Source organism: Pyrgilauda ruficollis, unplaced genomic scaffold, assembly GCF_017590135.1.
Source record: "Pyrgilauda ruficollis isolate IOZ18807 unplaced genomic scaffold, ASM1759013v1 scaffold174, whole genome shotgun sequence".
In the NCBI taxonomy this organism is placed as follows: domain Eukaryota; kingdom Metazoa; phylum Chordata; class Aves; order Passeriformes; family Passeridae; genus Pyrgilauda; species Pyrgilauda ruficollis.
In genome coordinates, this window is record NW_024516320.1 from 101538 (window position 1) to 125543 (window position 24006).

Genomic DNA, 24006 nt, shown 5'->3' on the forward strand with positions numbered 1-24006 from the left:
CTTCCACTATTTCCCTACTGCTCTAGTATCATGCAATGCATATCCTAGTAACCTATCTGAAGTAATCTTAACCCTAAGAAAAGAAGTGTACCTAAGCTCAGAGTTCTTAAGTGAGGCTTATAAGCTCTCCAGATGGCAAATTATATTTTATATGGTTTTTGGGTAGCTTTCTCCATTGCTTGGGGCATAGAACATAGAGCTCTATGTTACTATACTAAGTGATGAGCTGGAGTCTTTCATTAATTTTTTCTCTCCCAAGTCACTTGGAAATTCTAAGTAATATTGAAAGGGATTCTGGATTGAGACAAAGAATACTGCTTGCAAGTTTGTTCAGAAGCTAGTGGGATGTCAGTTGTTCATTCTGAATATGGTTGGTGTTTAAGCTACAGTGCATGAATCTGCAGAATTCATTTTTGTTTGTTTAGTTTACATTTTCATATCAGCCACTGGAAAATCTTATTCCATGACTAAAGAAATTACATAAATCTAATATTATATCAATATTAGTTTGCTTTTAAATGAGAATGGTGCATTTTCAGTTAAATAGCATTTTCATGTTCCATTTCATCCTTGTCTTCCTATTACTTTCTGTTCCTGTCTTTTCCCTGTCTTAGTTGTTTGCCAGTCACATCCATTACGTAATCCTGTTGTACAGGATTGAGAAAACCCTGAATGTATATGACATTTTCGTAAAAAAATAGGAAGTTATGTATATCATATAACAGTCTGTGCTGATCTCTTCTTATTTGACAACTTCATAGCACCAAAACCGTTTACTGATGTCAGTATTGTCATGAGAACTGCAGGACACTCACAAATATCTCATATTAAGTAAGTATTTTGACAAGTTCCATCTCTGTTGCTATTGGATATGTTTCATCAAGCTTTAAAATTATTACAGAGACAAAGATAATGAAGAGTAATTTAAACACAAACTCAGTCTTGTAATCTCAGAGCATTTTAATAGAGATGAAAGCTCAGTGTCCTTTATTATCCACATAACTGAAAAGTAAAGCAAGGATTTTTACATGTCTTTTTAATGCATATTTTTAGTCATCTTTATTTAGGAAAAAAAATCTATGTGTAGTGGTGCTGTATACAATGTGAAATGCTGCTATGTGTTTCAAACTGTTTTGGTTATTTGGCAATGTGTCTATCTTACACCTAATTGGGAAGCCTTTTTTTCACCAGCAGTGGTGAATCCCTCAAAAAACCACAAAACAAATATGAAAGAACACCAACAACAAAATACACACAAAAAAAACAACCCCTCAAAACCCCAGAACAAAAACCCACACCAAAAAAACCCACCAAAACCAGTACCTGAAATTGTGTAAGTGGTCTAAATAACCTCTACTAAGCTTTTAAGTGTTACACGTTTTTGTAGAATACCTTAATAATTATTTTTTGTTTCATATGTAGGTATTTTAAGGTTCTGATTCAAGAGATGGATCTCAGATTAGATCTTGGCTTCCTGTATGCAGTTGTTGAATTTTTTACACAGACTGATGTGCCAGGTGACCAAGAGGTAGAAACCTTTTGTTGTTTGAAGATAAATAGATTTTAAATGTGTAACTATTCAACTTGTATTTTTAGAAAACTAAAAATTATTTTCTGTGTCCATATCAGTGGTTAATTTCTGTGTGTCTGGGAATAATACGAAGCTATGAGGTTTTCATTTACTGTTACCTGAGTCAGACAGTAGACTCCTTCCTTTATGCTCATTCTGTATGCTATGCAAAGAAGGCTTTAAATGTTATAGTACAGGGACAGTGAGAGGAGTTTGTACATGAGAGAGTATAAGTAGTATTAGTCAATATATGGTATCAGTTACAAATGACTAGTAGTTTTATATAGTCCAAATTTTGAAGACATATCTTTTTCAAATGCATTTACAGCTAGAACTTTTCAAAAAGGATGTTGAATCTCTTCAAGAAGAACTAATGAGTGTGTCATCAATGGATACGTCACAAATTAGCTTGTATGAATACTTCCATATCTCTCCAATTAAGGTATTCCTTTAATTAACATTAGGTAATTAAGGTATTCCTTTAATTTAGCATTATAGACTGAGTTTGCTCTCTGAAAATTTTTTGTCTCATGCGGGATAGTAGGCACTGGAAATAAAGATTGAAACAGCTGATTTTAGAGAAAGAGGGCCATGCAAGTATTTTCATTGTAACCACTAACTGTTGTATTCCTATGGCTTTACTTTATGAGTAATTTTTTTTCATTTTATTATTTACGAATTCCTTGCAAAATGCTCTTGTTTGCATGCACACAGGGTATTATGGATTGGAAAATAACATAATTTCTAAAAAACATGCGTAGCCAGGGTAGGAGATTAGTGTGCAGCTGACATTATTACAACTGTGACAGGACTTTATGGGCTCTGTAACAGTTGTTAAGAGAGTCTCCCATCTATCCATGGGAAGTAGATTGAAGAATGATTTGAGTTGCACCTCTTCGCAGTAACTTGTGAGATGTTAGAAATTATATTTGACAAGAAAAAATGCAGGGGGGAAATAGGATGGAATAAATGGGCTTGAGTTTTTAGCAAAAGGTTAGTCTTAGTGGTTGTGGATTGAGTGACAATGATTCTGCAAGGTAAGCTGTGTATCGCACAGCTACAGTTAAGCTCTGTATGCTACAGTTATGAATAAATGATCTACAGTTAAGCTCTGTTATAGCATAATGAATGTTGCATGATATTGTCTTCAGAGAGTCATAACTTCCTTTAATCTGATTTTGAAAATGGCTGGATAGATTTCTACCATTTTGTGCCATGCAAGCCATTTCAGCAATTTTCCTGACTGTTGTTCCTTTATGATTTCTTTGAAACAAATGCTTTAGTTATTTCAGGTGTGCACAGGTAGGATTTTTCCTGTATGCATATTCCAGCAATTACTTGGCACCTGCAAAACTTGTGTTAGTAATTATTTGTTTTCAAGCTTTTATATAACATTCTTGCTTGGACACTATGCTGTGTTGTCATTTTCTGTCTGCTTTGATTTTGGGTATAACTTAGACAAACTAATTGTTTTAAAAGTGAGTTAGTAATCTAAATTAAAGCTGAAAGAATCTGGAGACCATCTCTGAAAACAGAAGTAAGCAGTTTCAAGTTCTTGTTTTCTTAAAGGTAGTTTAAATTCTTCACTTTGGCTTTAAATGTCAATGGGCTTTTTTTGGCTTACATTATGTATTTGCGTGTTCTGTTACAAAGTCAGACTGGTTTCAGTCAGACTAGAAATATCCTAACTCAATTTTTAAATAATCTAAAAGATTATAAAGATAGAAATAGTGTACATCTAACAACTAACCATTTTATTTCCCAATCTTGTTTTTATCCTTCAGTTACACTTGAGCTTTTCACTCAGTACGGGTGGAGAAGATAGTAACAAAGAAGAAAGAAAGAATGAATTGATACCATTTCAGTCCTTGAATCTCCTGCTGAAGAGTATAGGGGCCACCCTTACAGACGTACAAGATATTGTTTTTAAGTAAGTTAAAAATAAGAATGTAAAAATCACTCACAAAGATTCTACCAATTTTACGTATGTTGAGTTTTATTTTGTTCTTCATAGTAAGGATTTACTTTTTCTCCTGTCTCTTTCTTTAGATTGGCATTCTTTGAGCTCAGGTATCACTTCTGTACTACACAGCAGCTCCAATCAGCAGTTGTAAGGCATTATTCAAAACAGGTGAGAATAAGAAAATGTCAATATTCCAATAAATTTTTATTTTGAAACTGCTACTGTGCCCTTTCATTCTATTAAACAAAATAAAATTTACTTTTGTCCTTGTATTTATGTACAAAGGTTAAATAAATTAATACAAACCAATTACTCATTAATAGGATTTTATTGCCTTGCCAAGGGGCGTGGATAGCAAAACAACTTGCTGGAATAGACGGGAAGCAAACACAATGGAGCTCTGATAGAACATGATTGGCATTAAAATACTAATGCAATTTCTTGGACATTAGTACTATTCAAATCATTGTTCCTTCTTGGCTTTTTTGTGTACTGTTGAAAGTCCTGCCATCCAGTGGAGAGAGTCCAACAAAAATACTTTTGCATAAAAGAATTAGTCCTCTCCATCCATCATTAATAATAAGGGGCTAGTGAAATGCTTTTAAGTACTGTTGTTTCTTGGCTGACATAATATGGTTTACTCACTGATCTTCTCATCTTTTTAGTATAATTACCTCTACTTTTCTGGACAATTTTGTGGTTTTTATATTGAAGTAATGTTTCTTTCCCTGTTTTAATCTGAGATACTACACTGTTTGCCTTTGTTTTAGTGTAATGTGGGCAATATTTTCACTAATACCTATTTTCACTTTAGGCTATTAAACAGATGTATATTCTTATTCTTGGCCTTGATGTGTTGGGTAATCCATTTGGATTCATAAGAGGCTTGTCAGAAGGCGTAGAAGCTTTTTTCTATGAACCATACCAGGTAAAATTCTCTGCTCCCCTTTTGCAAGTAGATAGATAGACATTATATTGAAAATCTGTATTAATACATTTCTGAGTTTAAATTTAGATTGAGAATTGAAAATTTCAAGTGCAAATGCCTGGAAAACTCAAGTGAGAGTATAAAAAACAGAGACGTCTACTTAACTTAACTACTAAAAGGCCATTTCGTACAGTTCATACCTTAAAATAATTTTTTCTCTTCTCCTTAAAATAAGCAGACTTAGGGAATTAATTAATATTCTAAAATTGTCTGTCTTTCTGTCACAGGAGCTTTTGTGAGTGTTTTCACACTTTATCACTCAGTGTCATCCTGTTTTCCTCTTTGTTACATATAAATCCCAATAAAAATGTAAGATTTAAAAATACATAGTGCATTCTATTCAAAGCTCATTATGAGTATCCTTTTTTTGTCATAGGGAGCCATCCAGGGTCCTGAGGAATTTATAGAAGGAATGGCACTAGGACTTAAAGCACTGGTAGGGGGAGCTGTTGGTAAGTTTCAGTGCTGTGATGGTATTTGCCTAATAGTCAACAATAGAGGTGAGTGTTTGTAAATTGCATCAGAATTTTAATTTGGTTTATATTCCAATAGGTGGATTAGCAGGAGCTGCCTCAAGAATCACAGGTGCTATGGCAAAAGGAGTAGCTGCAATAACTATGGATGAAGATTACCAGCAAAAAAGGAGAGAAGCCATGAATAAACAACCCACTGGTCTGCGAGAGGGTATCACTCGTGGTGGAAAAGGACTAGTTTCTGTAAGGAGGAAAACAAAAATGAATTAATTTTATGCAGGCAAGAGTACTAGGCGCTTGTTGTATTCGCCAGAGAGTTGTTGGTTTTCAATTTAGTTTAGTTAGTTTTTTGTTAGTTTCTTAATTTTAATTTTGGTTTTGCAGGTGTGTAGCTACAGTCACGTGACAGATTTATAGAAAAATGCAAGAGGGTAGAAAAGTGTGAAGCAGGTGCCTCTAATTCTGTTGGCTTGTAGTGAATTCTGGAATACTCCCAACACATGTACTTTGAGGCTATTCTCCAATGAAGTATAAAGAAAAATGTTAAAAATGAAAAATATTGTATGGAAGCATATTTGTAATGTCTGTTTTGTTTATCCTGGTAGGGTTTTGTCAGTGGCATAACAGGAATAGTTACAAAACCAATAAGAGGTAAGTTTGGTCTTGATGCATTAACTGTTCACACAATGGTAAATTCTTGATATTTGATGAGCTGTTGTAAATCAGATTTATAAAACTCTTTGTCAAGATTTTATATTCCTGCTGACTTACAGTTTAAACATTGTTTACATTAACTTTGTGTGGAGACTACTTAGTTGTATATCAAGTAAGATTTGTAATTAAATGGTAATAAAACTTGTTAAGACTTTAAGAGAAGCTCTGTGGTTTATAATGATTTACTCTTTTTAATGCTTTTTAGGAGCTCAAGAAGAAGGAGCAGCTGGTTTTTTCAAAGGTGTTGGAAAAGGCTTAGTTGGAGCAGTAGCGAGGCCCACTGGTGGAATCATAGATATGGCAAGCAGCACGTTTCAGGGTATTAAAAAGTAAGTAAAATAATTGTACAGAATATCATGTGACATGAAAGAGACAATAGTAATACTAGTAGTACCTTGTGTCTTTGTATCACTTCTAAGTTATTTACGTAATAAATAGGTGGCTCTAACAAAATGCCTACTTGATATAATTAAAAAAAAACAGACACAAATCTTAGGTATTTCTAGCATTACTGAAAAAACTATTTTAAATATCTCAGCAATCAGACTTCCTTTAGCTGATGATTTTTAACTTTTACCCCATATAAGCAGGAAAAAAAGGGACTTCTCAGATGCTTTCAAAGTTACTTTATGTGTTATTACTGCTTTATGAAATATGTTCCAAGATCACTAAATGATGTCAGTCTCAGAACTGTGATAAGACTGCATTTAAATCTTGGGATAGTTACACTTTAATAAATTCATTGATGAAGATTATTCCACACTGTTATGTGCAATGAAGGAGGAGACAGTGTTTTGAAAAGGCACTTAGTAATTTTAAATACAATTGTTCAGTGGCCATGTTCTTAGTGAGCTGGATCACTTCTGTTACCAGAAGAATGCCAGTCTCTTTTGTTTTCATGTTCAAGTTTTTTAGCAGAGAAATGCAAGAAAAATATCAGAGTGAAATATGGTACAGTTCTATTCTATTGTCTTTACTTTTGAAGTTTTGAAGTGCAGTAGTTAGGCACTGATAAGTATTTGCAGATATGTCCTGCTCTGTGCCATCTAATTTGATAATTGTTATTCTTGGAAATAGATTTCTGAGTCTGTTGCTGTTTTATGTAATGTGTGTTACTATGCCAAAATGCATATACAGACAACAATAGTTGTTATACAAGTGCTTGAATTTAACTTGTATACAAAATAACTTAGTTCCTTAGCTGAATAGTACAGTTGAGTAGAGACATTCATACATATCTTAAATTTTCTGCTTTGTCAGGGTTGCAGATTCATCAGAAGATGTGATAAGCCTGAGACCACCTCGTTTCTTTGGTGAAGATGGAGTTATTAGACCTTACAGATTAAGAGATGGAACTGGAAGTCAAATGTTACAGGTGAAGAAAATGAAAGATAAATTTTTGACATAAATTTAAACTCATCTTACGTAGAAATAAATACTTTAAAATTTCCCTCTTCCTCAATTCCCATTCACTTCTTACCTAGTAACTCAGTAGTCAAGAATTTAATTTAATTTCTTAGGCATGTAACCACATTGGGGATTTGGCTGCTGTGGTACAATTTTTGAGGAAGACACCATAAAGTAGATCAGTATATCTATAAAAGTTTATGAACAGAGCATTCTGAAGAAAGAAAAATGTTTATATTTGCAAATGAAAAGTTTTATGCCTTTAATTTTTTTTTGGTGAAAATTGTTGATAAATACATATAGTTTTTTCAGTAATTTTATAATACATAGCTTAAACAGTGATTTTTAAGTCTCAATTTTATGTAAAACAGCATTTTAAAGACACTTAGAAATAGTTCTTTATGTCATAATGAATCCTTTGAAAGAACATAAACAGTTCTGAAATGGAATACTGTTTGCAGGAAGTATATGCTGAACAGCCCTTACTTTTTAATGATTCATCTGCCATTTAAGCAAATTTGACTCAAAAAATTCCCCTCAGAAAGGGAAATAATTTCAGTTGTGACGCACACAGCTTAATGAGTTTGTTTTTTTCTTTTGTTAGAAATAAAACTTCTTTCTAGAAATGTTCAACCATAACAAATAAAGTAGTAATTAGTGATTGCTTAAATTTAAACAGAATTAAAGAAATATGCATGTAAGGATTCACACTGTGCTACAAAAATGTCATACCGGAATGACCTTTCTGGAGAAGTAAATAAGAATGTAGTAGCCTTTGGAGAGCATTTTGTTACTAATTTTGATTATTGCTACAGCTGTTTGTTCCATGTTGAGTTCCACTCTTTTTTCTGTTTCTCCTGCATTTCATTAGTTTCTTATTAATTTTTTGTTAGAACAGGATTGATCTGTTGGGGACACCTTAGCTATGTTCATTGTTCCATTCACTGGTCATGTAGTTCAGCCAGCTGTGAAAGTGCTTTGATAAGAAATACTGTACCTGTGCCTTTCTTTAAATGAGATGGCTTTAACCTGCGCTCTCGAATTTATAACTGGTGTTATAAAGCCTTAACTACCCTCTGCCCTCTGGGAGTTAGAAGCTGCTACTGATGGATAGCATAAATTTGTTACTAACCTTTATCCTCTTTTTGTTAAAATAAATTTTCAAACATCCCCTTGTCTGTTTTAAAGTATATTGTTAAAACAAATGCTAGCAAACAGTCAGCTGTAATAAGCTAACTCTACATTGCTTTTGCTTCTTAAATTTGTACATTTTTATATTGTGGGGATTTTTTCTGAGACGCCTTTACAAAAAGCTGCCAGGTAACATGTAATTTTAATTTTTCTGTATTGTATGGCTGAGTGCAGTACCTTCCATTATCCAACTTAAAATACACTAAGGTGTGGCCTTGTGTAATGCCTTTGATATTTTGTGATGGGAGCCACCATTTGAATGTCACTAAAACTGAAGGATTGTTAGATTCATATTAGTTTTTGATATTGATGATTCTAAGGCATAATTACTTTTGAAGAAATGTTTTCAGAGCTCCAAGCAGAGTAGACAGCTCTTCCTGTAGACAGTCAAATAAGAAAATAGAGATTTGCAATTTTTTTCTCAGCCGTTAAGTTCTGCTATAAGATATTTGGTGTTTTAATTTACCCCTTAAGTATACTAATGTTTTTGGTTCTTAGTGTTTGTGGTTCTAGAGCTGTTACTTTGTTTTGCATGAGTCTCAGTGTAGTGCATGTCCACTATTTCAAAGAGTTTGAATAGAATATTTTCTTATGGATAAAAATATTTCTCTCCCCTTTTGCAATGCTTCTTTGCATACAGGTCTGGTGACTGGTCACACTGTGGTCACTGTATTGTAGCTTTTCAACAGATTGCAGGATTAGGTTGGAATAAAACTTATTTTGGTAATTTAGAAATTGTATGTGCTGATCAAAGGAAATAGGATATAGGTTATTTTGTGTGCTGATACTGTGCCCTAAACTTAGGATGTTACATCAGAATTTCTGTTTTCTGTGGTTTTATTTTGCTATAATTAACAAACTTGCCAGGCAAACTAGTACTTTTAAACTAATACTTCTGCTTTCTTCTTCCCTTACCATGCTTTCAGAAAAGGCAGGCCTACAAAGAGTGGATTATGGCTCACAGTAGTAGTGATGATGATGACAGTTAGGATAATGTGGATTGTAACAGATATACATGGCCTTTGTCACATTCTTTTGACCTTTAAATTTTAATTGTTGCTGCTATAATTCCCGCTGAGAAATCGGGGTTTTGTGATACTAAATTCTTACCTTTTAAACTGTGGAAAAAACGTGGGGATAATAAAATGTATGATGATGACTGCTAGGCAAACAAGCAAATAATATAATAAAGACAGTCTTACAGATAAACCCAGACATTAGGTAAAATAGTATTGAATAATATGAAGAAATAAGTAATACCGTGACTTAGAGTTTATTTCCAGATGTATTTTTATCAGCTGTGTTTAATGTTTTTTGCATTTATATAAGTGTTTAAGAGGGTTTATTTACTATTGCTTTAAATGTGTTTAGTAAAACTTTACTGATTTGTACAGTCCTTATTGGTGTTAAAATGCTGTTTGACTGTTTTATTCAATTACTATTTTGAAAGTATTTTGTCTGATTTTCTTCTTAACAATAAACATGTCTAAAGTATATCTAAAATGGATTCATCTGTTCTGTTCCAACATTGTTTCTCTTGTTTCCTGGAACTAGATAGTGTGAGAACACTAAATGGCTTATAAAGATATTTAATAGATAAAATACATACATTTTTCAAGAAACGTTATCATATACTTTTTGGTTTTCATTTATCCTTTGTTTTACCATGATTTTTAATACTTATTTTGTGTAACTTTTGGTATCCTTAAACATGTGAAATGACAGTTTATTTTGGTTTTTATTTTGACTATAAATTATTTGTTTCATAAGTCAGTATTTTTATTTTCATAACAACAAAAAAAAGTAAATCTGCCCCAAGACTAAACTCCATGTAAAAAGCACAGACAGATGTAAAACAATACCCGTAGTTCTTCAAGACATTGTGTAATAAAACATACCTAATATGCAAAAGTGTTTAGTTTTTTATTTACCTAGACATTGGGGGGATGAGGGGGGAAAGTGTGAACACTGATTGAATACAATTTGGTATTATAAATTCTACCAAATACCTTTACAAGTTTCTTATTTCTTAAAAAAGTGTTTATTCTATATTCACAGAAATGCTTGCACAGTTTTCTTGATCTTTTTCTGTGGTTTGTTACTAAATTCAGGTTTTTGTGTTGCACTTTAAAGATACCTTGTAATAGATAATTCTGTACCAGTAAGTATTATAATGAGAATTAATTCTTCTGCCACCATCTGAGCAGTTGGCATTGCTCTAAAACAACAAGAGCTTCTGAAATGTTTGCATATTCTATGAGGTAATGTTATGTCTTTCATTGTCTGTTGGCTTCCATTTATTAAAATTCTGGGGGAGGAACCATTAAAATTGTTAAGATTGCTTATTCTGGCACTGTGCATTCAAAAACTGCTGTACCAGTTGATCTCTTGGGCAGTTACCCTTTGCCCTTAATGTCACAGAGAAAAAGGGGGACTAAGTCTGGGACATGGTTTTAGCTGAAATTGATGATGCTTGTGATTGCTACAGGTCATGTGTTCCTGTTTGTATTATAATGCTGTCACCTCAAAAGGATGCCTTGCAGAAACAGATGAAAGGCTCTGTTGCAGTGTGTTACTGCCTGAAACATTGTGGGAAGGATTTTGGATGTTTCAGGAACAAATGGATCTCCCATATTTCATTGAAGAACGTAGGAAATAATTTTGATCTTCAGTTCTGAAAAAGGACACATGATGTCAAAAAGTTGAGGAAATTGTTGGTATAACATAATGTAAAGGTTACTGTGACATTTAATTAACTTTACTAGGTTTTGAAAATTTGGAATAATGTTACTTAACATTATAATTTTTCTTTGCCCTGCTTTACTGCAATTTGTTTTTTTGTTCTATAAAATTGTTTTTCTTTTGTAATGACCAATCTTACTAGAAAATGCATTAGAAATTTCATAATTTTTTGACCAAAATTGACCTAGGTTTTAAATTTTTTTGACTTAAAATCTTGCAAGTGTATGCAGAAAATGCAGGTAAAATTAGTACATGAATGGTAGTATTTCTGGGTCAGATATTACTAATTCAAATTACAGTGCAGTATAAATGAAAATAATTTGTTCTTTACTTGCTAGATTAAACAGTTACAGAATGTTAACTAAAAAAAAAAAAAAAGCCCAACAAAACTAACAACTCCAGTTGGAGTGGGCAAATATGTTCATATGTCCTAGAATATTTTATCTCTTTGATGGAGTATAGTTCTATTTTTCTGTTTTTGAAATTTTTGTGTTAAAAAGATAGTAATTTTCTACAAGACTCTCTCTTGAGTCTAGACTTCTCTGAACATACATTTATTTCTTTTTCATATTTCATAGAAAAATAAATAAATTGGATCTGTGAATATGGAGATTTGGGATAATAAAAAATTTTATCATCTGGGATATTAGTACTTACATTCTCTTTAGGTGATGGGACAAAAAGCTGTGAAAACTAATAGCAGAAACTGATGTTCTTTCAGGATAGAAAAATCCCCAGAGCTAAAACAAAACGCTGAAACATGTAGAGATTATTTTCTTTAGGGATTTTTTAAAATTCAATTTAAAGTATTTTAACAGTTGAACTTTTGGCTTCATAATTCTGCCATCCTATCCCTTTTTAACTGCTGAACTGAATTTGAAGTCCAGTACTGTCCCTGTAAACTCCAGGTCTAAGTGCCCTCCTTTTGTCTCAAATTGCTAAATTTTGTGCTGTTGGCAAATTGACAATGCAGCCTTTCACAAGAGTTCAGTTTTACTCTTACAGTGACTTGTATAATTTCCTCCTTGCTGAGGTGAATAACTGGCTGTGGTCTTTACCTTTGAGCATATCCAGTACATCCCTTTTGTTCAGGCCTCTCTGGTGGTCTGGTTTTCTCAAGATGCTCCGTAGACATAGGTCATTGCCAGGGGATACTTTAGACAGTTTCAGGGATCATTTAATAGACTGTTTGTGCATAAATTGTTATTAGAAATATTTCCAGAAGCAACAGACCTGCGAGGTCTTGGCCCTGCCAGGGAATAAAGATGAAAGACTGATTTTGTGCTTTTGAAGCTAAGTCATTAGCAGTTGCGCCATGCAGTCGCTGGTTCTCTGTGTCAGTGTCTACCCAACCTCAAAACATATGCAAACTATTTTTGTTACTATTATTTTAAATTTTATTTTATAACTTGGGAGTTTGTGAAGATGCTTATACTGTGTTGTATAAGGTTGCTGCATAATTATGTTGCTTCAGAGAAGACAGTCATTCAAAGCTGTGCTTCCATACCGTATCCTCTTTTATTGGAGGTATTCAGCTTTTGGTTTACTGATTCTTTTTGGTCATGAGCTTCGTATCAGGTAGGATGTTGAAGTGATTTGAGAAGGCTCTTGTTCCTTCATATTCACATTTTGGTCTGCCAGGAAGAACATCTGAGGAGAAAAGTATGTCATGCTAATCCTTGCTGTCTTTCCCTCACTGCTCTTGAGCTTGGTTTAAAATCAAAACATAAACATCCTTATCCTGAAGTACCCTAAAACTAAGGTTTCACTTTGCAAAATTACATTCTTTATGAAGTTCAAAATAACTTCATTTTTATTTGACATTGTCCAGATTCTCACCAGGTACTCATGCATACCATCTAGTTTGTTGGTCTCTTAGTACTGAGTCACAGATACCATGATCTGGTCCTGCTTTGGAAAATTTTGTTTGTCTAGGTTAAAGGAAAAAGCAGGATCCTTACCACTTAAATATGCAACATTTGGATACTATTACATAGCATTGCCCAATCCCAAATAGAAGACAGTTATGGGAAGCTGTCTGAAACCAGCTGACACCAGTTGTTCCAGAGGAATATGGAAGCTTGCATTACTCAATTTCATTTTAACTTTACTGTGACTGAAGTGTGAAGACAATATTCTTTAACTTCTCTGCTGATACTGTAATCATGTATCAAATGGTATGAACCCAAGAGTTTTGGTTGTATTGGCAGGAAACAGAACATCTAGATGAAAGTGTAGATCAGTATGGTTTCTCCATTTCAGCTGATCAAAAAATTCTCCTCTGTATTCAGATCAAAAATTTATTAAGATAATTCTGCCAGTCAGCATAGGCAATTTATATTTCTGCTGTGAAATAGAAGTTTTGCATTCTGAAAGAAAGCTGCTGTCCTAATTTTAATTGTCTTTTAATTGCTGTGGCCTTAGATTTAAATGTTAAATGACTACAAATTCCCACTGATTTTAATAAAACCAGGTAGATTTTGGAGTTACTATTCAGCATGGCTAAATGGAATCTGAATACAGATATTAACACATCATAGACATTGTGCATTGCTTTGCATTTTGTGTAATGCCATTGCACATTAGGATAACTGAAATGAGGAAGGAGGTAATAAAGGATTATTGGTAGTTATTATTCATAAATGATGAAAGAATTTTTCATGGAAAAATGAATGTTTTACATGTTACTTTTTCTTTAACAGTTTCCCCCTTTTTCACACATTCAAGCTACATCTAAGAAGTCATCTAGGAACTGCTTAGAACTATTAAATGTTTCTGTGGGGAAGACTGGATAGGTAATAATACCAGGTTAGCCTGCTGAAATTAGCAATTCTACAACTTTTGAAAAAGTTACCTTATAATTTGAGCTGAAAGATGCATTCAGGGTTGGAGTTTCTAGCAACGACAGTGGATTGCCTTCAGAATTCACACATTTGGACAGTAACCAGTTCATAGGGAAATTCGCTGGTAGTCCAGGTGAAAGTTAATTTGAACATCAAAAGAGAACAGCAGGCTTACAACCACTTTTTAAGCAGTAACAGCCTTTTCAGTATTTTTTTACATACTGTTTCATGTGAGTGAGTTCAAGAAGGTTGTCAAACATTCTGACTGAAGTATCACACATACTAATAGTATTTTTTAGAACTATTACCAGAAGATTAATAGATTTTAATTTTTGCCTCCACTATTTAATTTTGCTCTGTGTCATTTCTAACTTTGTCAAAGGCCTCTTGGCTTGCTTCTCATTACATTAAGAGGGTGTGGTGTGATTAGGAATCTCCAAGTGCAGAGATACCACTTTTAAGACCACTTGAGCATATTTGCATATATTTGCATAACTGATCACTTTTACTGTTAGATTATTGCAGTGGCATTTAAGTAATCGTACTACGGGTAAGAATTTGCAAAGGAGGGGATCTCTTCTTGTGTTACCTCATGTTCACAGCTTCTGGAGTGTCTTTTTTTAATTGATCTGCATATACTTAATCAGGTGATGAAAATGTTTTTAATTTGAAATACAGACATTGCATTTTGAAGATTTGTGTTTTCTTCCAGTGTTGAAACTAACGTTGAACAAAGAATGACTGATTAATGTTACCTTTCATAGTTTTGCATCACCAAACAGTGGTCCAAGTTGCTGTCTTTCTCCAAACAATAGCTACATACCATAAAATTTTTAAGAACTACTTATGCATCTGTATTGAGTGATCAATTGTATATCGTTTTATGTTTGAGTTGTATAAGGCACTTTGGTAGCAAAGTGTAGTACTGAGCTTGTTACAAGAATTGTCAGCAGTCTCCCTCTATGATGTATTTCCTAATGAATAGGTAAAAGTCTAATGCTAAAAGGGATAAAGCTTGAAAATAAAAGGTAGAAAAATCCAAAGGCAGAAAATTTAAAAGTATTTAGTGCTTAGCATTAGCAAGTGTTTGTTCCCTTTATAAATAGTCAGTGCAGAATTTACTTGTGTTTTATTTCCCAATTAACTCCTGTTGTCTACAAAACTATAAACACAGTTTATGATTTTTGACTCATAGCTAACAATGTGGGCTAGTTATCTCAGTGTGTGCCACATGGCAACAATGCTTTTGTTCTCCATGAGTCACATGTTTGGGAATCTTATAGAATGAAACACTTTTTGTGGAATTTGGTATATGTTTAAATAGCTTTTGTTTAAGGTTGTCACTTGTGCGATAATTGAAGTACTGTACTTCCATAATAATTTTCACGATTCCCAATTTGTTATCTGTAAGCTAAGCAAGTTACAGCAGAGGGACATGACTAGCTGAAAATTAGTTAGCAATCTAATCAGAAGACAGAAAAAGGTAACGCCCCTTTCCTAAATCCCACTTAAAGGGAATTAATATTTGGATTGAGAGCCTTACTTCTATGCTATGCAAAGCATAAGGTTACTTTCTCCAACATGGAAAATCCTCTCCATCCTAATAAGGCTAAATTTATAAATGTTTTTGCCTATACTTACTTTGAATAGAACAGAGATACACTTCATTCTGTGTGATATTTATATGTTTGGTCAGTAAGACTAATTTGTGTCAATTGTCAAAGTGTCTTGCAGTTAAGTGAAGTTTAGTGTATTTTATACCTATTCTGAACCACCCTTGCTCTTTCCACATGTTTCTTTAAGTTCTTGTCAGCCCTCTCTGCCATTTCTCTGTCATTCTGTCTAGACTACTAATGAAAGGCCATCAGTATACAGACCTAGTAGACCAGTAGCCTGACCTGTGGATCGGGTATCCTATCCATGCTGTCCATAGTTTGTCCATACAGCCTCCTTTGTCTTCTAAACATCCAGTGTGTTATGTACTGGAATGTAGTAGGTGCTACCTTTTAGAGAGGTTTTTTCAGTCATTTATTTATTTAGGTTGAAGCTTCTAATACAAGAGGCAGGGAGAGACACATTTCAGAGGCAGAGCAATGCCTTGATAAAGCTTGAATAAGACATTTCCAATTTTTTTTTTAAAGCTTATTTTCCAAGCCCTTAGTTCCTTATTTCTTCTTGTGGAATTCATCCTGCTTCTTAAAAATTTTGGCATACATATCTGAATCTATATATTTGTAGTTAAAACTATTTTTTATTTCATACTAGTTTGTTCTAATCTGGTGTTGCTTCCAAGTTGTAACAGCTGGAAAGCATGCAAGCAGTTGTGTTGCTATTCTCAACAAAGATGCAGCAATATTAATTTAACCACTAGTTTAATCACTCACTGCTCAGGAAATCAGAAATAAAATGCTTACCAAGTCATGTGAGAGGTACAGGGTTTCTGTTTTAAAAAAATTATTAATCTGCTATCATCAATATTTTAAATATATTGCTCATTAAAAATATTCTACTACAGTATTCACATTAATTATAGGAAATGGTTTAGTTCATACTTCAAGTGCATTATTTTTAGTCCCACTGTCTACATGATAATGGTGCTTATATACAGCTAGGTATAGATTTATTCTCGGGGTTAATTAGTCAATGTTTTGGAGGCAGTGCAATAAAGTAGGAAAGGAATCCTTATTTTGTTTGTTGTCTCAGAAATGTATTAGTTAGTAGAAGTTCGGTGTATACCAGAAGTATGTAGAAAACTGAGTGCTGATATTTTTAGAGAAATTATTCCTTGTCAGTTTTGGTTAGGATTGATTTCTATTTACATAGATGTATTAACAGCAACCAAGTAGTTATGAACATTAGCTATTACAGATGTTAGTTATATTTTGACTTAATGAAGGTAGCCTTTTATTTAAAGTCTATGCTTTGTGTTTTGTTGCAATTTATATTTTTGGAGCATAAATAACTTTTAAGCACAAAATTAGTACATTACTAGCATATTCAAAGCTATAAAACTTTTATCTCTTTTAGAAAATTGAAAATGGAAGATTTGCAAAACTCAGATATATTGCACATGCTATGGTCAACAGTACAGATCTGTTAATGGTAACAAAAAGGTAAACAGTTTTGACTCTGAATAATATGTACTTAAAACAGTCATAAAAATGTGCATGCCTTGATGATTGGTGATCAGTAACTGTACTGTCACCATATATGTAGACAAAATAATGGGGAAGGCATGCCTTGTGTGCTGGTAATAATCTTCAGCAGTGTCATTGTTTTTAGTTTTTAGTGTTCAGTTTTATTTTTCTCCTCTTTAAGAAGGGAAAGAAATACTGATTTTAAGATTTCTTTAGCTGAGAAGGATTTGTTATAAACTGGGTTTGGCTAGAATTAACTGAACAGTGGGATTTACTTACGGAGGTGTATTGAAGGAAAGGAAGGATAATATAGGAACAGTCAATGTCTAGCAGTGGAGTATGAGGCATCCTTCTCAAATACAACTTGAAGTAGTGATACAGTTTTGCTATGAAATGCAGTATTTTAAATGTTAGAGGGAGTTTCAAATCTCACTCTTTTGGAAAGTGTGCTGTATAGTTAGAGATCATGAGATTAAACCTATTTTGCAATGACAAAGAATTCACTAGAGCGAGGGTAACATGATAACTTCTAAGTGTTTTTACATTAATTTTTAAAACTACTTTTATTTTCTGGTGCCTAGTGGTGTGTTATTTGTGACAAAAGGGGCGTTTGGACAGCTGACATGTGAATGGCAATACACTTATGATGAATTTACCAAAGAACCATTCATCGTTGATGGTCGAAGATTGCGCATTGAAGCCAAGGTATGTCACTCTTACCATGTTTTGTTGTTTTTTTGAGTTACTGTTTATGAAATTGAACTTTGAATTTCTGCTCATTGTCCTCTGAGTTCTTGATCTCCTTTGTATTTGAGATGTACTCAGAGAAAGGAGTTGAAACTTGACATGGGTTAACTCCTCAGATAACTAGTCTCTGTTTTAAGCAGCATAGTGATTTGGTCTTTGCAGATGAGATTTTTCCTTGAGCTGTAGGAATTTTTTGTTTGTATTCCCCAGTTAATGGTGTATTCATAGTCGGGAAAATGCTGATACAAGAAAAGAGTCAGAGGATTGCAGAATATTTTTATTACATTCTCTGGGGCATATAATAAGGTTTTATTGTCTTCAAAACTGACCATAATGACATACATATTTTCCCTCTTGATACAAAATGAAGAATGTTGCTCTTAGTTGCAAGTTTTCTTTAAAAAAAAAAACAAACAACCTTAAAATTCTTTTCCCTGGTAAGCTGGCAAAGGATATAAGGAGAAAGATGACCTCCAATGAGGTAGTATTGCTGCCTCCAAAGAAGCAGTATTATCTCTGCCAGTATTTTGTTTCTGTTTTTAATAAGCTGCACATGTGTACTTACACATATGGTTATCAAGACAGTCTTGATGGTGCACAGCGTCATTCAGTTTTTCACTCAGATTATTTGTTTCTATTGCAGAGAGCATGAAAGGCAGAGCCAAACTGGATTTCTGACTGCAAGTGAACTTTTACAGGATGAAATAATTCTTAGCATTTCTGCCATTTCAGACAATGCTGAATAACATATCCATCTTTACCCCTTCACAGCAGTCATTTCAGAATCCATTAACATGTCTGCAGTATGCTCTTTATTGAAATCTATGGTTGAAAACTGTATTTTGCAAATAACTCCTTACATTTTTTTTTCTGAAGTTTAAGTTGCTGTTTTCACTACCTGTGTCCACTACTTGCAAGTCAGTATTGGTGGAATGTCCACTCAAGTAATGACTTGAAGGAGAATTACAAATTAAAACCTTGGGGAGTAATGGATTTTGTTACCACATGTACATTATCTGCCTTCCATTCCTACACATGTTTATAGACCCTTATATAACCAGGGATTCCATGGTAAAAAGGGGAGTCTGTTACTGCTGGAGTATTCACCCTACTGTGCTTTCATGCAGAAAATGGTCTCTCTCGGGGTATGTGCATGTGATACCAACATACTCAGATGACTGTTCTTGGTACACGTGGCTGTTTGAACCATTGTAGTTGCCTTGATAGTAAATAGCATCGTGGTGTTAAAGCCTGAAGTAGCTAACTTCACTTTTTAATTACTGTTTTGGTTTTATTTTTAGGAACGAGTTAAATCTGTCTTCCATGCCAAAGAATTTGGAAAAATTATTAATTTTAGAAGTCCAGAGGATGCTAAGGTAAAGCCAAATACAATTAAAAATATAGTGGTAAATTTAACTTAAAAAGTGTAACAGAAATACTCTTAACCTGAAACTATGTATAGTTAAAATTCAGTATTTCTACATATCTGTTACAGATATGGAAATAGCAATAATCTACTCAGTACCGAATTTCAAAAATAGTCAATTCCAACACCAGACTTGTCTCTACATAAATCTTCTGAATTACAGCAGTCTGACAAAAGATTGATTAAGCAGTAATGCTAACAAAAACTAAACAGAATATGAATTAGAATAGTACATTTTAATAGACCAAAATTATTTGTAAATTACACCTACTTTTGTTCCAGTTGGTGGGCAGGGATGGGGTGTTACTTCTCTGTTCTTCAAAATATAGGTTTTTTGAAGAATGAAGAAAATCATTAATAAAAATATCAGTAGTTTATGTGATATATGATATTGCTGCTATTGTTGTATACGTTTTCTGTATAACATCTTCATTTTGACATCACTAGTTTTGACTGGAACAGACAGTAGGAACAGTTCAGATCTGCTACCAGAAGGTAGTTGCTTGTCAAAGTTCTGCCTTGTTTTTAACTAGTGTAGCTAGTAATTTTCACCAAAAAAATGAATGAGTCTTGCGTATATTTCAGAGGGGCGTGGTTCCCTGGGATCATGGATTGAGACAGCTTGCAAAAGTTGTATTCTCTCATTAGTTTAAGTTGCTTTTGCATCTTCTCATCAGTTTAAGTTGCTTTTGTCTTTGTGAGGGTAGTTTCTAGTTACAGATAAGTGATGGCAGTTAACTCTTACCTCAGAAAGGTAAGGGCCCTGTGCTGAATTTCACTTGCCTGTAATCTTTGGAGGTACTGAGGTTTCACGTTTTTTTACTTTTTGGCTGTGTGGAGCAAGGGTAGGCAGTGCTGAGGCCCATTAGTCTCTCTGGGAGAGGAATCCCATCTATGCTCAAGCTAAATCAGGAACTATTAAAAAAGGGAAACTAATACATCATATTACATATATCACAAGTCTTAAGTAAAGGAAAGAATGGTAAAAAATAACCAATATACCATTCACAAAAATATTGGGGTGTTTATTTTTCTGGAGAGGCCCAGGAGCTTCACAAAATTACCAACACAAATGTTCAAATGAGGGGATAGAACCTGATACAGTAACAGGCTCTGATTTATAATAATCCACTCATCTTTCTTCAAAGCGATATGCACACCTTTTATGGCAGACCCTTGATATAACTTCATATCCAACTCTAGATTTTCATCTTACTGCCCTTTCCCCCAAACCTCCTTTTTTTTTTTCTTTAATACTCTTGGGAAAATAATTTCCACATTCCAGTAGAAATTCCTTAAAAGAAACAAGATATAGTTAAAGAAAGCTTTTTTTCTAAATTACCCATCACACTGCTGCAACCTATTATTGCCTTCTGTCTGTTGTGATCCTCACTTCTCTGTTGTCATCAGTGATTTGTCTAGAGCTGTAGATGAAAGCTGAGCCAGGATGTGAGTTAAAAGTTGTCTTCTCTTTTTTTCAAATCTTACTCCTTGAAGTGTAGACCAGGAAACAAGTCTAATGTGACATGGTATCAAATGTTGAATATTGGTGCTTAAACAGCTCCATTTTCATGTTAGAAAGACAGGGGTTTATAGTCTACTGAAGAATTTTTAACACACTGTTAAAACTTGGTTAGGAAAAGAGCAGGTGGTAAAGACAGTGACAAAAGCCAGTCCAGTTTTCAGCTGCTTTGTCCATTTTGTACCACAGAAAGATTTTAATTTTTGCTTTTTTCTTCACACAGTGGATCCTTTCTAAACTAGAAGAAGTACGAGAGAATCAGCCAAAATTGTAATGAGTGGAGAGACCAAGACGAAGAACACTCAACAGCTATCTTCTAATTCCTCTTTCACAAGCAGAACTGTTTGAATATCATCAACAAAAGCAAAAACAGCAAGGAAGGAAGATATATGCAATTATTTATTATGGTCAGAAGAGTCTATATCGGAAGAGTAGATGATGTTAGATTAAAAATTATGTATTGATAAAAAAATCTGCCAAGTTTTGTCTTGGTTTGCTTGATTTTTTAATGTAAGAATTTCAGATTTCATTTTTTATATAAGCAGTATAAAGTGAGTTTGTCTTAACCTTTGATACTGAAATTGAACTCTGGAATAATTCTTATGATAGTATTTGGAGCAAGTCTTGCAGTTTTGATTTGATTGTGATAATCATTGCTTACTTAATATTTTGGTTTTAATGTGACTTGAGGCTGTGTTGAAATGCAAATTTCTCTGTCAAAGCAAATGTTAACTTAATCACTATTGTTACAACTCAAAATATAAGAAGGAGGCTACTGGTCAGAGAATTTGAATTTAAGTCACAAGTGGCTGCTTAGTTGACAATACTAGGGCTTTTTGTAAATGAATGGACCAGGTCCCAATAATTTATAGTGCAGTATTGCTTTTAGTGTAAACTTTTTTATATCCTACTCAAGGAAATGTTGCATCATCACCTCTATCAATTATTACAGAAAATTTAACAGTTTACAAAAATGCATATTGGGGAGAATTAACTCTGCACTAAAAATATTAATAAAAGCCTATTATTAGTTAGTAAGTTAGTGACAGTCTTGCAACTCAAGAAGGAGTTTATGGGGTTATAAGTGCACTGTTGCATACCAAATATAAATGCCTTGAATTACACTATATTGTGTGCTAAGCAAAAGACTAGTGGAGTCAAATTTATATTAAATAATAAATATAATATGTCACAGTTGCTTTTATTAACTTTTCTTACTCGATGAAATTTGTTTGTTTCATACCCTGACAGCAGCATTTTATTAGCTTGAATGTCTGCAATTCTGTTTATTTCTTAGATGTAGTAGTCATTGTATTGCCGAATGGCTGTTTACTGCAGTTGATACAAAAAGTACATGAAACAATACAGTGTTACATGAAGGTTTCCATAAATTCCCATATCAAAGTCTTCAAAATATCTTGTACATATAGAAAACACCTACTGCCAAAATATGATTTCCAGACAATAGTTTGGAATATTTATAGCTACAGGATAGAATTCTAACATTGCTGGTGATGCTTGAAGTACCCAAATTGTTCCGTTATTGTAAATCTAAAACAACTAGCATGTAACCTGTATTTGCAAATATTTAATTTACCGTAAGTCTTGCCATTGGTATTGAGTAACCATTTAGCAGGTTACAAAATACAGATAATCTTGCAATTTCCCCCATAAATTGCAAATGGAATCAAAATATTATAAGGGGATTCAAAACTATTACAATGATGGTGTTATTCCAGTCATTTTGTACACCAAGTACATACCAAGAGTATTAACTCAGGTTGTATCACGCCAAACTTCCATCCTTTGCCTTAGATAAGTAGTGGTTTTAGGTGCACTGAGTACCGTTCTTTATCTGTCTCTTGTTTTTCATCTGTCATTTCTGTCTTAGGCATGATAGTTCATTTAATAGCCTCATAATGTTCTTGATAAAGTGTGTGGTCTCCTCTGCATCCCCAGAATTTACAGACTACCTGCTGCAAATTTCACTTAAAATGCATCATGTGTGTGTACTTTGTACATTCCCATTTGTGTGTAGCTTTTTCATTTACCCGGTTCTAAGTATTTTTTCTCCACAGATCCTCTATTTTAATTATTTCTTACATTTATTTTGCCAACAAATACTCAAATACAGCTCTGATTCTCAAATCTCAGCTGGCTCTTTGATAATATTTAAGCAATTTAACTCTTAATGTTGAAGGATTTATTTTAAGTGTGCATATTTGTGGTTGAGCAGGTGATGTTTTGGAAAACATAACAATTTCACCAGAATGGCATTTTTCTTAGAGACTATAAAATATTTTCATCTTCTTCTAACTAAAAGCCTTAAGACAGGATTTGAAATGTCCACAAGTCAGTGTGGGACTTATCTTCCATTTCCCTTGGTTTCCACTTATAATGAAAATATGATTTTCTGTAGTTTCCTTTTCTAGTCTGTAATTTTTGTCTTTTGACTTTGTTTTTTAATAAAGCTTTTTCCATACCGTCATGAAAGAATTTTGCCACTTCTTGGCAAACACCAGTTTTTTCCTTTAACTGTGTATCACCCCAGAGTGAAGAGAAAGCTATTAGATTTGTGCCATTTTGTAGTTTTCTGGATTACTGCAGGTTGTATGAGATGTCTGCTCTGCTGTGCCTCATTCCTTATTGCAATATGCATATTTTTTTCAACAAGAAGGCTGACTAGGTGTGTTATTTTTTAATAAAAGTGTATATGCAACCAGAAAAGGGGATCTCGATAAACATTAAAATGTAGGCATTTGGTTCTGCCCACTGTGGTGTTTAAAAGTGTATCTTGGCTTTTACTGAAATGCTGAAGAACTGCTCCTCTACTATATGACTGTTATATAAACTTAAAATATTTGAGAAATGTAATTTGGGTTCTCAGTTTGCTAAGGGTTACAATTACCTCTAAGAAATTCCTGAAACATTCGTAAGTCTGATTGTTGCACTTCCTTTTTGTTCAGCTGCTGCATGGCTTTCATAGCATGGCTCTCTTGGTTTCCACCCCACCCTACCCCACTTCTTAATCTTGAATAAAGTGAAACTGAATTTTATTTGACTGAAATGTGATTATTACTTGTTTTCTTTATGTACTGCTTTAATTAACAGATAAAACCATTCATTACTCAGAATTTCATAGGTCAGCTCAAACTCTGTCTCTGAGAATACGTGGTCAAACTTCTTTTGCAGCCATCTCAGGAAAAGAGAATTGCAGATTTTAGAATTTACCTTTAGTTTATTGTTTTAAGATAAGTTTTTAGTAACTGGATTAATATGTATA

General features: G+C 33.6%; 1 protein-coding gene across 4 annotated transcripts in view; it reads left to right on the plus strand.

The window, feature by feature from the left end:
- Nucleotides 1–23779, plus strand: part of VPS13A (vacuolar protein sorting 13 homolog A) — a 106034-nt gene extending 82255 nt beyond the window's left edge. For 2 of the 4 annotated variants that reach the window (XM_041464203.1, XM_041464204.1), the window contains 15 exons: nt 762–831; nt 1423–1528; nt 1899–2012; nt 3355–3500; nt 3620–3701; nt 4348–4461; nt 4898–4973; nt 5074–5237; nt 5600–5645; nt 5914–6037; nt 6969–7083; nt 16919–17004; nt 17610–17733; nt 19077–19151; nt 20947–23779. In XM_041464203.1, the coding sequence (XP_041320137.1) occupies nt 762–831; nt 1423–1528; nt 1899–2012; nt 3355–3500; nt 3620–3701; nt 4348–4461; nt 4898–4973; nt 5074–5237; nt 5600–5645; nt 5914–6037; nt 6969–7083; nt 16919–17004; nt 17610–17733; nt 19077–19151; nt 20947–20997 (1493 nt within the window). In that variant the 3' untranslated portion in view covers nt 20998–23779. The other 2 variants (XM_041464206.1, XM_041464205.1) reach the window with 2 other exon arrangements.
- Nucleotides 23780–24006: the final 227 nt, after the last annotated feature.